At 30.7% G+C, this 15,593-nt stretch overlaps 1 protein-coding gene across 1 annotated transcript in view; it reads left to right on the top strand.

The window, feature by feature from the left end:
- The first annotated feature begins 14,478 nt into the window (after window positions 1-14,478).
- The window catches only part of LOC130811490 (protein NRT1/ PTR FAMILY 7.3-like), a 14,982-nt gene continuing 13,867 nt past the window's right edge, over window positions 14,479-15,593 (top strand). The window contains exon 1 of the mRNA XM_057677813.1: window positions 14,479-14,884. Within this exon, the coding sequence (XP_057533796.1) occupies window positions 14,831-14,884 (54 nt within the window). The 5' untranslated portion in view covers window positions 14,479-14,830. The remainder of the gene's footprint in view (window positions 14,885-15,593) is intronic.

The raw sequence follows: 15,593 nt of genomic DNA, 5'->3' as shown, positions 1-15,593 counted from the left end.
GGTTTTAGATTTGTGCACATGTGTGTGTAGAATTGTTTGATGAATGATTGAAATATATATATATATATAAATATATATATATACATTAAAAAAAAATGGTTGTTCATAAAAAAAAAAATGTGTATGTGGTGATGGAAATTTATTTTTATTGATTAATAAAAGAGAAGTATAAGGTTGATAGAAGAAAAATTTGCACGTATATATATGTGATGTGTTTGTGTTTGAACATTGGAGTAAAAAGAATTATTTTTTTAGAAAAATATAGATAATTAATTAAAATTTATTTTTGTATGTGATCATGGAAATTATGTAAATTTTATTGTTTAGATTTATTAAAGAATAAAGCATTGAAATTTTATATTTTGGTGATAAAAAAAATGGAATCCCGTAGGTTTTGAAATAGTGGAAAATTTGTGTTTTTGGAGCATTTTTGGCTTTGAAATTAAGTTAAAAATACTTATACTATGTTATAAATTATGAAATTTGGTACCCGGGGGTTTTGACGCCTTCCGGACGCAACGGTGAAGTCGGATTTTCAGTTTGACAGTATTAAGATGAGTTTCTGGACAGAATGTATAAGCTGTCCAGTTTTGTGTTTATACCATGTTGTAGTATGTGATGGATGTTCATATTGTGTGTAGCATTCTAGGTATGGACGTAATTGAATATGTGTGTTATGTGTGATTGAGGAAAATGTGTATGTGTGCTTATTTCCCGAATACGATTGAACTTTGTAGGAAGTCGGTTCGTGACCGGGAATTGATTGAGACGCTTGCGAGTTGGTTATTTCGTTTAAGGTATGTACACGCAGCGTGGTTCACAATAGATCGATGTATCATGTATTAATGATACCCAAAAGTAAGGCATGGGTATATAGAACGAATAATGCTATCGTTCGAATCAATAATTCTATACATTGTTATGATAAGTAGAGGTAGTATGTCCTCAATAACTTAAGTAGAGGTAGTATGTCCTCACTAACTCAAAAGTGGACGTAGTATGACGTCAATCTTTATATATTGTTTTGAAAGTAGAGGTAGTATGACCTCACTAACTTAAAAAGTGGACGTAGTATGTCGTCAATTGGTGGAAAAGAATTACTCGCGGCATATGAGGGCTTTATGAGCCACCGCGGGGGTATGCATACTTAACCATAGGCACCGAAGTATGGCGAGTGTCTATGGTAGAGGCTTGCTTAGGGGTTAGCTCCCCCTAATGTATTGTCTCACTTATGGAGTTTGGTGTGTACCGGCAGTATGGCTGGAAAGTACCGGCAGTATGGCTGGATAGTACCGGCAGTATGGCCGGATAGTACAGCAATATAGCTGACTAACTTTTACAAGAAAAATAAATATTCTTAATAAGTATGATCAAGCGTACGGTTCTGTGAATTGTTAATTAATCAAATTAAACTTTCTCGATGTTATTATTTATTGGTATGCGACTTTCGCTGACGTGTGCTTTTGGTCTTAACGACCCTGCGATGATGTTGTGTCCTATCTGGGCAATGACTAGCAGTAAGTTAAGTTGCAGGTCTGGGGAGTGAGGATTGTCCCTTGAAGAAATAAATTATTAAAGTAAAGAAGTCTTAAAAAGAACTTCAAAGTTTAGTTAAAGAGCATTTGGTTTTTATGAGGCGACTTTCGCTCTCAAGTTGTAATAAGTAGATTTGACTTTTCGTTTCTTATCCGCTGCTAAGTATTTCTTATTATCTAATAGTTTTAAATAACGCTAATAGAACTCGATCCGCACGTTTCCTTAACTTCAAAACTGTTTTAAACTGTTCCTAACGTTTCGGTTTGACTCGGGTTTTAGTTGTTTTGTTTTAAAAGATCATTTTCTTTTCTTTTCAAAGACCCGAGTTATTCCGAGATGTTACAGCACCACGCACGAATTCTATAATTTTATCAAGAATTCCCAATCCAATTCAAGTGTATAATTTTGAGATGAAGATATACAAGTCCTAAAATTAGAAAATCCAATTCAATTAGGTACCCAGATTTTTTCATATTGAATTAGCATACGCAAATCTTAAAACTAGAAAACCTATTTCAATTAGTTTACCATAAATTTTCCAGATGTGTATATATGGTGGGTTGAAAATGAAAGAAAAAATAAAATAAATTTCCCATACATGTATTTATGGTATGTTGAAAACCTAATTCAATTAGCATACATAAAACTGGGATTGGGACTTGATCCGATTCAAATATATTTGAGCACAAATATATCTAAGAAATTCAAAAAGATTCAAGTCAAGATCTAATTGAAATACTAAAACCCTTCAAAATGCTACTTCACACTAAATTTCGATCATCAGCCTATTATTTCAAGTATAATAACCACCATTTTAAAACAATAATATATACTAATTAGTATTCCGTGCCAAGTTTCATGTCAATCAAATCAAAATTGACCTACTTTATAGAAGTTAGCTGCTTAAAAAGCCTTAAAAAGGCTACTTATAATGTAATTTTGTACATATGTAATTTTTCAAGTTTAACCATTTCAAAACTATAATTATGTACTAATTTTTGTTGTGGGCCAAGTTTAATGTCATACAAATCAAGAATGACCTAGTTTGTGCATTTTATTGGCTTAAAATGCTTTAAAAACGCTACTTGACACATAATTTCAAACATATGCCTATTTTTTCAAATCTAACCATTTCAAAATAGTAATATATTAATAAGTTGATGTATAGACACATACGTGATTCTTCATCCCAAAATTCAAATGCTCAGCTATGTCAATATTTCTAGCCAAACTAGAAGCATACCCATATAGAAATCCTTATGGTTTTTAGACACTCCATCAAAATGATGATTTGTTGCCTATTAAGTTATCACGAGACCTTAGGGGTTGACGAATCCAATGGCTGCAACTCTGATCGTATGCCCAGGTTGGCTAAATCTCGACGTGTCTTCAAATGATACTTTGTTTTTTCTGCTACAAATTACAAATATTGAATATGTCATTAAAAAAATTCTACTCTATGTATGCATGACATCCAAATTGTGATGGATTATTTTTTTTTCTCCAATATGGTTGATTCCAAAATATACTTCTCTTCTATCATCAAACACAATGTCTATTGATTTTTGCATTATACTTAGATGTGTCTGCTCTAAAAACAATTAATAACTCATCTTCTGTATCAATATGAGGTCTATTGTTATTCTCAACAATTTAAATCAAAGTATTTTTTTCATTTTTGAATCAAAGTATTAATTATTATGTTTCCATTTTATATCGATCCAAGACCTTTAAAGAGCGCTATTTCAAAGGCATTTTTAAAGTTTTTTTCAGCATATTATTATTCATTTTTAGGATGTTGTGCTTGTTTTGGTTTTTTGACATTGCAGAATACATTTAGGAATATAAAGTATCTTTCCTTTGTAGGCCCTAAGGATTCAGAACAAATATATTTTCCTTTTTCCCTTTTCCTTTTCTCCCCTTATCTTTACATTTCTAGCTGTAGAAAATTTCTTTATCTCCCACCAAGGCCATAAAAAATTATTGCAGCCTACATCATTGTATTAATTACTACATATATATCATATGCCCCAAATACATCATACCTTATCAAAGAACAATCTTAATCCAGATTTTAACCCTAGTTTCCTTACAAAATTTCGAATTATTTGAATGTTGTATGTTATGAGAGTATAGATTGTAAGGTATGCACATGTTAAATGATGTGCGTTGGTTTGATTAGAGATATTCAATGGGCTGGGTTCGGACGGGTCGGATCAAAATTTAAATGGGTTAGGCCGAAGCAGGATATTTAAAATTTAAATGGGTGGGGAAGGGTCAAAATCTGTTTAAACTAGACGCACTTTGATCCGTTTTTTAAAAGTTCATCATATAATAGATTTTTATTCTACTTTATGGCCCGTTGGGTCGACCCACCTATGTATTTCGCAACCAATTCCTATAATTATCCAACTCGGCCCTTACACCAAGGCTCGTTAACGTTAATGGCCTAACTCATTATTTACCCAACCCGCTAATAACCCTTTAAAACGTGCCCCGACCCTTGACCCAACCAATTGATGTTATTTTCATGTTTATGATGGTGGTTTATTCCTTGTTAAGAGGATTTAGGAGGAGGTGTGTGACTTAGTGCATGTGTTGAACTGTACTTTATTATTGTCAAGTTAATTTAAAACATGAAAGTGATACCCCTAGTAAGCCAATACAAAACCAAGTCTTTTGCTACCACAAGAAGGTCTTATTGAGAAAATCTATTACACTTGTGGTTTATATTCGTGCAATCATAATTTCTTTTAGTTATGTATACTCCCTCGTGGTAACATCTAAGTGTAGGGGAGGATATTTCTTATGTATATATGGTAGTTTGATTTTTGATGCAATCTACTGATGTAATATCAAAAGAAACAAATGAAACAAGTTGAAGTTAATAATCATCAATTCCATCATAACCTAAACAATTTGAAGTTAATTTTCAATTCCATCTTATTCAGATTATACAAATCAAATTGGTTACATAAACATAGATCACTTTAAATTTTATATATGTCCATCCTTCAACCTATGATGTGGGACAAAACTAAAGTTAAAGTGAACTGATAATTGAATGAAAATGTAAGATCACCGAACAAAAACTATTCACAGTCAAAATTCAACTAAATTCAATTAAATCTGATTCGGACGTCTATTACTCGTTCAACCTAATTAACAACTCGCCTAATACGTGTCTGAAAACGCTTGTTAGCAAGCGGTAACATAATTGTCTCTAAACCAAGGTTGTACTAATTGACTAAAATGGAACAAAGCATGACATGAATCGAACTACAGGTAATCTAATTGGTATTATTAACAAATATGTAAATGACTTAAATCTTCCCCAAAACATCTTTTAGCTGCTCAAAATCCATATGATCACTTGAACGTCCAACTCTAAATATCTACCTCTTTTACCATATATCTACAAGCAATTATGTAAGTAACAAAAAATAAGCGATCGGTAGTAGAAAGAGAAATATAAACTATAGTGGATGGAAATGTCTAGACATAGAATTTCTTAGATTGATCATAAGATCATGAGACATGACTAACATGTGCCATTGATGAGGTAGGGGGAAAGTCATTCACATAATGTATGTCTACTTTAATATGGCCTACTTGTAAACAAGTATGACATAAAAAGACACCATGACATTGAGTTCAAACCATACAAACATTGTAAATTACCATTGTTTTGAATTATTTATAGATAAGATGATTCAATCTAATATAAAGAGATCATGATCACCATGGTTATGAGTTATGACCCACATTGATCAAACTAGCATGTTGGAAATTTGGTGTTTTCCATCATTCATAAATTAATTCTCTTGCATTTTATTATATAAGTGGTCCATATTATTGTCTTAATCTTAAATGATTTCATTACTCTTACTTAATTATGTTGGACCAAAAAAGTAGAAGTATTCAATGAAAAAGAATGATCTAAACCAAACAATAAAACATCCTAAATCTACCTTTGATTAGTATGATTAAATTCAGTCAAATTGTCAATGCATCCTTTACGGCCGTAAAGCATTGATTTTCCTAGTTTTATGCATTAACTTATCAAGGGAGTAGTGCTTTGAGTAGTGGTGGTTTCACCAATCTCGTCTAAATCTAGGATTTTCTAAACCTTCCTCTTTTACCCAAATTTATATTCCCACCCTCTTTTGCATTATATCATTATCCCCGTTAAAGAACAACTCCCACCGAGCCACCGCCACCAGCAATCCCACCACTACCGTGACCTCTTCACCCTGCGACTCCAACTGAAAACCTACCCCACCTTTTTACATTAAGTTTTTTCTTACCAAAACTGTTAGAAATTCCTTTAAACTTCCTTTGTTAGGAATATCAATCACCTCCAGTTTATTAGAGATTTTATTAGTATAGTTGGGGCTGTAATTAGAGCCTAATTAAGCAATCTGTGTATATAACTATTGTTGTAATTATCTCATGGAATAAAGAAGAATTACTCTGTTATTTTTACCTTGGTATCAGAGCCAGGTTTCAATCTCCGGCGACCGGCAACCTATAAAACTCATCGTCTACCATGGAACCCGATAACAAAGCTGTTATTCAAAACCCGGTAACCATGGAAGATTTAATGCAACTGTTTACACAGTTAAACACCAAAAAATCCACGACAAAAACTCAGAATTTCCAACCAATTCAAATTCCAGAAAAATTGAATCACAAAAATTTCACAAAATCGGCAAAGCTGTACAACTGGAACTCGGCGGCAGGGGAAGGCTCAACCATATCACAGCCTCCCCGCCAAGCCAAGAGGATCCAGATTACATAAAATGGTCTATGTCACCGAGAAACACATTTTTGTTCTCTTTTAATAATTTATTTAAGGATAATGACTTATCACAAGAAGTACAATTTATCTTTTCCCTTATAACCAAAGCATACCCTTCACCATTCTCTTTCACTGTTAACTTAAATTCATTACAAGTTACAAGATAGTTTTCTTTTTCCTTTTTCTTGTTATGCAACTTTAGGGTCTAATGAGAGCAATTTAACTTTTCTAACATCCAACTGGTTAAAAGATACCCGTTAATTTACCTCTAAATATGATTCATAATTCCACGCCATTCGATCTACCAAAAGCTAATGATATAATGTGATATAAGTTTAATCAATGAAAAACACTTAGAAGCATCAAAAGTCACCCATTTGAAGCATCAAGTATGCACTCTCACACTTTCAATCTGCACGGTAATGATCATGTAACCATTCACCATCTGTATAAAATATAAATCCACAATCAGTATTGGGTAACTAGATGTCCTTCCTAATCATAAACACATACAATATTATCTCTAATTACAAAGAAATTTAAACACCATGGTCAATTCTCCCCTAGCAGTGGATACCTCCTTTGCCTTACACCACTGGGTACCAGAACTACAACACTTAACCCAGGTATATATTATGTATCATCAATGACATATTCTAACCATTTAGAGATGCCAAAACAAATCTTACACTCCTATGGCTCCTTACTCGCACAAAATATATAAAACTCAAAATTTATAGATATAAAATCATTATCGCAAACGTTCATGAGATGCCAAAATAGGCCTTACACTTAAAACCATCATCAAAATATTTAACACAATGTACTTCATCAAATAAATTTATTTTTAAAATATAATATTTTCAACTAAAAAAAATTCCAAAAATTTATTTTGATACAAAACCTTATCTTATGAGCATTGTCTTAGTTTGAGAATAAAGTCAGCTATATATTTGACCTAGTCAACTATATATTTGACCTAGTCAACATAAGTCAATTCTAATACAAACTCTTGGCAAAGATGTACTAATGAAAGTGTTACAACTTTGTCAACACCACTTCTAACATCTCAAAAGTACTAATACAAATTGAAAAAAAAAAGTTATCAAGCTTCAAAATAAAATTCTATAATATTCATTTTTACCTAAAAATGTAATGTACGGAAAATAAAATATTCACTCAATTTATATCTAATGAATTAGCTATTTAAGTAATGTAAAATTTATATTACTTAGGAAGACAAAAAGTAAGTCGATCAATTTTTTTTTCTAAAACAAAACAAACAATAATAATAATAATCTCCCAACCTTGCATAACATAAAGTAACATTTTTTTTAAACTACCAAATCCTACCAATTAATTCCACTAATCATTCTCAATATAATCCTTTGTACTCACCGAAATATATCATTTAAATTCTCAAACTAGTTCTACCATTCTTACTAATTTATTCCACCAATTCGTACAAATTAAATCTACCAATTCTAACACATTAATTATTCTAATCCCACTATTTCAATTTTTGTAATCATCGTTTTTCGTCGTCCATAACCTCTAAATGTACTTTACTACCTAAATATTACTAATTTATTAATTATTTTACAAAAATTAATACTTTTTAATGCAATATATTAAAACATCACTGAGAAGACCAAACATTCTGCCAATGTAATACATTATCAAATATTTCTATCAATTGATTTAAGTCATCAAAATAATTTAATTAACAAATTAATTAACTAATTATATAATTTATATTTTATCACCCCTAAATTCCTAATCAACTGGTAGATGCATAAAAAATTGAAAATTCAATTACATAGTTCATTTAGTTTATACTAGAGCACATAATAACATAAGACTGATTTACCAAGGATTGTTTGTTCTCTAAATAATTAGAACTACCATTTTGTTTCCTTTTACATATTTAAATATTCCACATAATTAAAAATAACATTGTAAGTGAATTAACAAAGGAGAGGATAAACTAATTATCTTTATATCCATTCTGATTAGGTAAAATATAATGAATTTTTTAGTATTGCCTTAGAAAAATAATAACCCTCCAATAACCTCGAACAAATAATCTCTTCAACTCAAATATATAATTTTGATAAAAGATTAAAATCAACAACTTCGATAACCTTTTACTTATTATCCCAAGCTTTATTTTTATGAAAAAAAAACTCATAATATAACTACAAATATAAATTGCTAAAAAACGTAAAAGCAGAAAGAAAGACTTGTTTTTTCTTCATGGTAATCAACATTAATTAAAATGGCGTGATGATCATGCCTTTTAAAAAGAAAAAAAGAATGACTCTTCATTTTTAAACCATAATAATATAATTATAAAAATAATTAAGGATAAGAATGTAAAGTGATGGATTTTCTCAAACGTTAATAAGCCAACAATTAAAGTTATAATTATCTCAAAACTTGAAGAGTTACAAGACTCTTTAATTCTATGTTTTCAATGCCCAAAATTATCGTCATCCCTTCATAAATTTATATGGTTGACACTTTTTTTTAAAAAAAAAATATTATTATTAACAATCAAAGTGAAAGGTTTTATTAAATTAGTAACCACAATTTCAGTTATTATGTTTACAGATTATCATCAGTTACATGATCTTTCAATTCATATACTAATTAATATACTTACTAATTCATAAACCAATAGAGTTGATTAGTTATTTATTCTCTAATAAATTTAGTTAGCCCCTTAATTAAATAGAAGTAGTGTTATTATTTTTAATATTATTATTATTATTATTATTTTACCTGCTTTAAATATGGTATTTTTAGTTTAATGTAAATTATAAGTATTAACAAAATACCATTTTATGATAAACTAAATTATAAAATTTACCAAAAATTTAAGATGTTACACTTGTCCACTAAACATGTCCTAACACTCCACAACTAAATAGTGTTGCTAGACGAAAAACCGAATCGTCCTCAACATCACTCGGTCAATGTTATTTGAGTCCTCTGTCCCATCATCTTTTTGTTTTGAGGTTATTGCCACTAGAACTAAAATACAATACACCTCTACATATCCTCAACACATACACAACCATTCCCTCATCTTATTCGTTGAACCCTCGTGTTTTTAGATATACTATCTATGTTCCCATTCCCAAACAAAACCTGAATAAGTTGGAAGTTCGTGCATTTAAATATATAGGGAAGGAATCTATTAAATAAGGTGTTCAAAATGAGAAGGATAAGAAGCATTATACACTCTTAATTGAGTAAGATTAAAAAATCTATTGTCACGATCCAGCTAAAAACACTTAATTATAAATGTCACTATCTTACACAGAAAAGATACTATGTCATAATTTTGAAAAATGTTCTTAATTTATAACATAGTATCATTTTTTGCATATATAGTGACTAACAAAAAATCCTTCTTACCTTTCTCATTTTAAATCCTTTTTTATTTGATCATATATATATATATATATATATATATATATATATATATATATATATATATATATATATATATATATATTAACTATTCTGATAATTTTTTCATTTGATAATTAACAATTATACAGACAAAAAGCATTAAATAATCATATAAAAAAATTTGCATACTTATTCACAATATTACTGACATGTTACCTCTTTATTCAACAATAGCAAACAAAATTTTTATATAATTTTTATACATATAAAGACATCACTATTTTATAAAAAGTCCACTTAAATTACGCATATAAAAATGACAACATCTAAATTCATCTGCAAAATAAATGAACAACAATTAATCTAGTTAATAAGCAATCATAACATTAATGCATAAAATTTGCAATATCGTTTTATGGTAAATTGTTTTTTATGTGTAAACTAGTGGGACTAGTTAAACAAAAACTAGGAAAATCGAAATGGAACACTTAGAAAGAAAAGAATTGTGTTTGGCTTTAAAAGAAGGATGGTAAGAAAGTGGTTTATGTGTTTGAGTTACGAAAAACAATATATTTCCATTTGGATTAGTTTTTAAGGCTATGAGAACGATTACAAGGATTTTCTAAATATAAATCTGATATTTAAAGATATGAAAAAACAAAAAACGAACAATTGTGTTTGATAAGTAACACTCACTCGAATCCAACTAAGGATAGGTAAGAAAGGAACACTCAGTTAAACTTACTAGGTTGTAAAATCAGTTTAAGGAACACTTAATTCAATTTAGAATATTACGAATTAAAATGTAGGGAACTCTCACAAACACTTTAATCTCATCAAATATAAGAAAAACTCACAATTTGGATAAACATTCAAAATCTAAACATAAGTATGGTTGTCTCTTACTTTACTTTCCCCTACATAAAAAAACACACGTATATGAATAAGAAAAAGTTTTACAACTTTTTTTGGAATTTTTGGTTTTTAGTTGAATATTTTTGTTCGCATTCATCAACTGTGCCTTTATATAGGCTTACAAAGCATATGAAAAATCAGAAATAAAACTATCTTTTACTTGAATATAAACCATTCAAGTTATTACATAAAGACACAACTAGAATCATATGTAAACTTGCTTGAATATTAAGCACTTAGGATGCTAAATCCAAAGACACTACATAGCCATAAACGACTCTTATTCTTGCTTATAAAAATCAAAAATAAAAGACCTTTAATTTTCTATATTGAATGGCTTCATTTATCCCTTGTTGATTATAGAAAACATAACAAATATGTGGCTTTTGGATTCTTCTCTGAATCATTTTAAAAGCCTTGAATGCCCTTTCCAGTAGCCATACAAGTAAGCAATAAAACGAATTGAATGTTCACCTTGTATACTCTTCACCATAGAATAATTTTGATGAATTAGAATCACTCTTGAACCAGCCATATTGAAAAACATAAATGACCAAATGAATGAAGGAAATTGAAGAGGAAATCAACAATAAACCCTCATTAAACCCATAAAAGAATGAAATGTTGCCTTTTGGATGTTCTTCTCAATGATTATTCACAATCAAATGAATAAACAATATTAATACAGCCATTGAAATTAAAGATGAGAGGAATAAATGTTTGAATTAAGGCAAAATCCATAGTTGCCTTGTTTAGCCTTTCAACCCTTTGACAGAATAGTCAAATCAGCAGTAATTCCCTTACTCAATCCTTTGATTGACAACTTTAAATGGAATTATTCTCTTTTGGAAACTTTTCATATTCAAGGCAAGATAATTTACCACATTTAATTCAAAATAATTCTCCAATCAATCACTCAATTATTTAGCAACTTAATCACCTAATTACCTCATATCATGTGTGCAAATTTAGGAAACTTTTGTGGCTAAAATAACACCTCAAAAACTTATGGCATCCTTAAGCAAACCGTGGCTTTTTAAATCATCAAGGATAAATTAACATGCTACCATTTCTTTACAAATATTCGAGTAATTCTATACCCAGGCAATTCAAATGGATCATGCAATTACCTTTACAAGTGACTTCAATAATATGACTTTTAGTAGACCAAGACTCTGACCACAATTTCGACCTTGTTAACTTTGACTTCGAATAATCCCAATGTAAATGAGTTTAGTTGGACCATTTTTAGTCATTTTCATCAAACTAAATTACTTGAAAAGTTTTTCCATGTAAATAAAAATGTGGTCATAATATATTTTACACCAATTTTATATAAGGTATATCTTTAAAACTATGCCTTTAATTAGACCTGATCATGGGCGGCCCGACCCGACCCGAAAAAGTGAGGGTTTGGGTACCAAAATATGGCCCGATGGGCGGGTTTGGGCAGAAAATAAGTGGCCACAATTTTTTTGGAACGGGTTTGGGATTGGCGTTTGGCCCGCAGGCCGGCCCGAAAAGGAGCTTGTTCACAATTACACCCCTTTCTCTCTCTTCATCTTCTTCCCTCGATGACTCTCTCACTTGCATTTGGCCATTGCCGGCCAATTTCTCTTCCGGCAACTTCACTCTCACCGTCGATCCCGACCTTTCCATCTCCTATTCCGGGAATTCTATGATCATATCCGACGCTTTTCTCCGTTACAAACATCTTCATGCATCCAAGGTTTGTCGCAAATTTCGATCTATCCGAGGTTCTGCTTATGACATTAGTGTCCTTCAGATCATTGTTCATTCATCGGATGAAGAGGTTTTAGTTTTTGTTTTGATTGATGTGCTTGTTTTCTTTTAATGGCTTGGATTTTAATTAAATTGAATTAGTGTGAATTTTGATGTTTTCAGCTTCAATTTGGAGTGGATGAGAGCTATAGTTTTAAAGTTTCTAGGAGAGATGATCAGTCAATTGTTGGTGTTGCCACAATTGAGGTACACATATTGATGACTTATTCAATTTCAGACAGCTGATAATTTCTCTTACAAAAAACAGTTTTTTAATTATGTCTAAATAATATATAACATATGCCCGCAAGCCCGCATATTACGGGTTTGGGCAGGAACTTTTAGGCCCGCACTTCGGCCCCGCCCGCATCAATGGGTTGTTTTTCCACTCGGTCCGGCCCGAACCCGGCCCGTCCCGGTGTTTGATCAGGTCTACCTTTAATTGAGGATATTCTTTCACATATAATTAGAAAATAAGGTTGGGGAGAATTGAGGAAGCAATATTTATTCAATCTCGTTGTATTTAGGTGTGATAATTAGGAAAGATGATGTAAGGAGAAACCTGGAATTGCATCAAGAAGGTGGGTGGAGCGCATACACACTGTCGAAAAATGAAAGTATATTTTAAGAATCACTTGAACCAACATTTTTATTGTTGAATCAAAAGTACATGATATTTAGGATAACAAACAAATAGGAACTATGTTTCATATAATCCACATTAAATACATTCATTGTCTTACATAAGACGCTTGTTAAGTTAACATAAATACGAAGATGATAAATAAGAACCATGATGCAACAAGCACAAACCCTAAAGTTTTTGTTTCATTGGTGTGTTTATCCAGTTCTATCTTCAAAAGGGATTTACTCTCTTTAATTTTTGTTTATTCAATTTGAACTTGTCTACTTTGGCAAGAAAAATAAAATTTTTATTCAAAGCCAAATGCTTCCCCACAAGTATCTTCTTCTTAACATTATCTTCCCACTTGAAGAAGAATGAGAAAATGTCATCTTCTTCATCTACGGAGAAAAAATGAGAGTTTTTCAAAAAAAAAAAAAAGAAAAAAGATGGTATTAATGGAGGAAGGAGCTTAATTGCAATGGATATGGCAGTGTATTAAAGGAGGAAGAGTTGTACCTACCAACAGTCAAAATATGACCTGCTAGAAAGATCCTAACAACACCACAGTTAAATGAGACAATAAATGGGTTATTCATGGTTAATGGATAGTTGAGATTATTATAGGAAAATTATGAATAGGTTGGATTATTCTGCGTAAATTTTTCTTATTTTTATAGTAATTAATGTATATTTGAATTACCTATAGAAAGTTAAGATAAAGTAAATATTGATTTTTGTTCGGTTTTTTGATGGGGTGGGCTAGGGTTTTTGTTGAGGTGCGATGGCGACAGGATTAGGTGGCGAAGGAGAAATTTTAGTTGTATTGTTAGGATTGGCGACTATGCTGACGATAGTGACTAGGGTGCAGGTGAGAGGGTATGTCAATGGAAGTGGAGGGCGAGGGTGGCCCTTGTGGGTTGCTGGTAATAGAGTCTATGACAAGTTTAGGAGGAAAAGAGTGGCGACCGTGATGTAAAAGAGGCTATGGTGGTGGTGGGGGATAGGGTTGTTGGTGGGGAGGTTTTTTTTTAATTACCTTTTTTTAATTGAAAAAATAAATATCAATTGTAGCTTGACAAGTGTAGAATATTTTTTTAAGTACATGTTAATCTTTTTCAACAGGTTGCAGGTCATTTAGACTTTATGAAAAAAAAATTAACTTCATCGGTTAAAATTTTAAAACATAATCAAAAGGTGAGGGTTTTTTTAAACAGAATCACCAAAAGTTGGGATTATTAAAAGTAAATTTTTCTAAAATATTATTAAAATGTGATTGATAAATAATATTAAAAGTCAAATGAGACTAACAGAGTGAATATGAGGAAGTAATCCAAAACAAGTATATGACTATGTGAGTGTCTTGATGGTTATAAAAACAAGAGCGATGATCTGCATGGGGAAACATATTTCTCCTTTGAGTTTCACTATCCTCGATCGACCTTCCTAATCCGCATTCACTTACTTTGGCATGCAACCGTCCGTTCATCCCTTCGAATACCTTTTACAACCTCATTAATATTCACCTTTTTTTTTTTTTTTTTTTTTCTTTCTCGATTTTTAATTTCCAAATTTTGGAATATTTGTGTACCCTTTTTCCATATAACACAAACCCAAAAGAATCATACAAATTAAATAAAAAAAAATCCATTAATTGAACTCTTTCTTTCTATCCTCCCGAATTATATGCTCAGTCTTTTTAAATAGGAATTGTATGCTCAGTTTTAGATCAGTAAGAACAGAGGATTTAAAACATGGAAACAAAACAAGCACTCTGTGAGTCTGCTTTAGTTTGTCATGGATCTGAGGTAAAAATTTTACCCTATTGTTAATTGCTTTAATACCACCGTTTTCTGATTTCATATATGTTTACCTATATGTATGCAAGTGAGGTTGAACCAAAACTCCCCAGATTAACATATGATTCTCATACAAATCATATAGGAAAATTCATAAGGTAACCCTGAATTTTTGGCTTTTTTATAAGGTAGACAAATATTTTTAACCCACGTGCTGACCTTGACCTTTAAAATTTTTCATATGATAGACAAAACGAAAGTTATTTTTGCTCAACGTAATGACATTTTTTCAGATAACAAACGTCGTGATCATTCTAATTGACCACATATTTCAAAATTAAACCGAAATATATATTTAATTTAACAAAAAATTTTACATTTTGTTTACCAGATGCAAAAGCTTGAAACTAAAAGTCATCACGCAAATTTAAAAAATATTTATAGAAAAACCAATAACTCACGATCACAAATTTCCAAAAATATAAATTGTTAATTCTTTAGCATGTTTAAATTGTGTATTTATGGAGAATGGGCATAAATAATACTTTTAATCTAATTAGCAAAAAGTGGGATATCAATTGTGCGAATATAATATCAACAAAATTCTACAATACACAATTTTGGGTTTTGTTGTTTAATTTAATTCTTGCATATATAAGCTCTATATGAATTAAAAATATAATCCGAAGTTCTCTACTTTGGAACAATAACAAATCAT

The sequence above is a fragment of the Amaranthus tricolor genome, chromosome 4 (genome assembly GCF_026212465.1).
Source record: "Amaranthus tricolor cultivar Red isolate AtriRed21 chromosome 4, ASM2621246v1, whole genome shotgun sequence".
NCBI lineage: Eukaryota > Viridiplantae > Streptophyta > Magnoliopsida > Caryophyllales > Amaranthaceae > Amaranthus > Amaranthus tricolor.
This window is presented reverse-complemented; position numbering and strand designations above follow the sequence as displayed.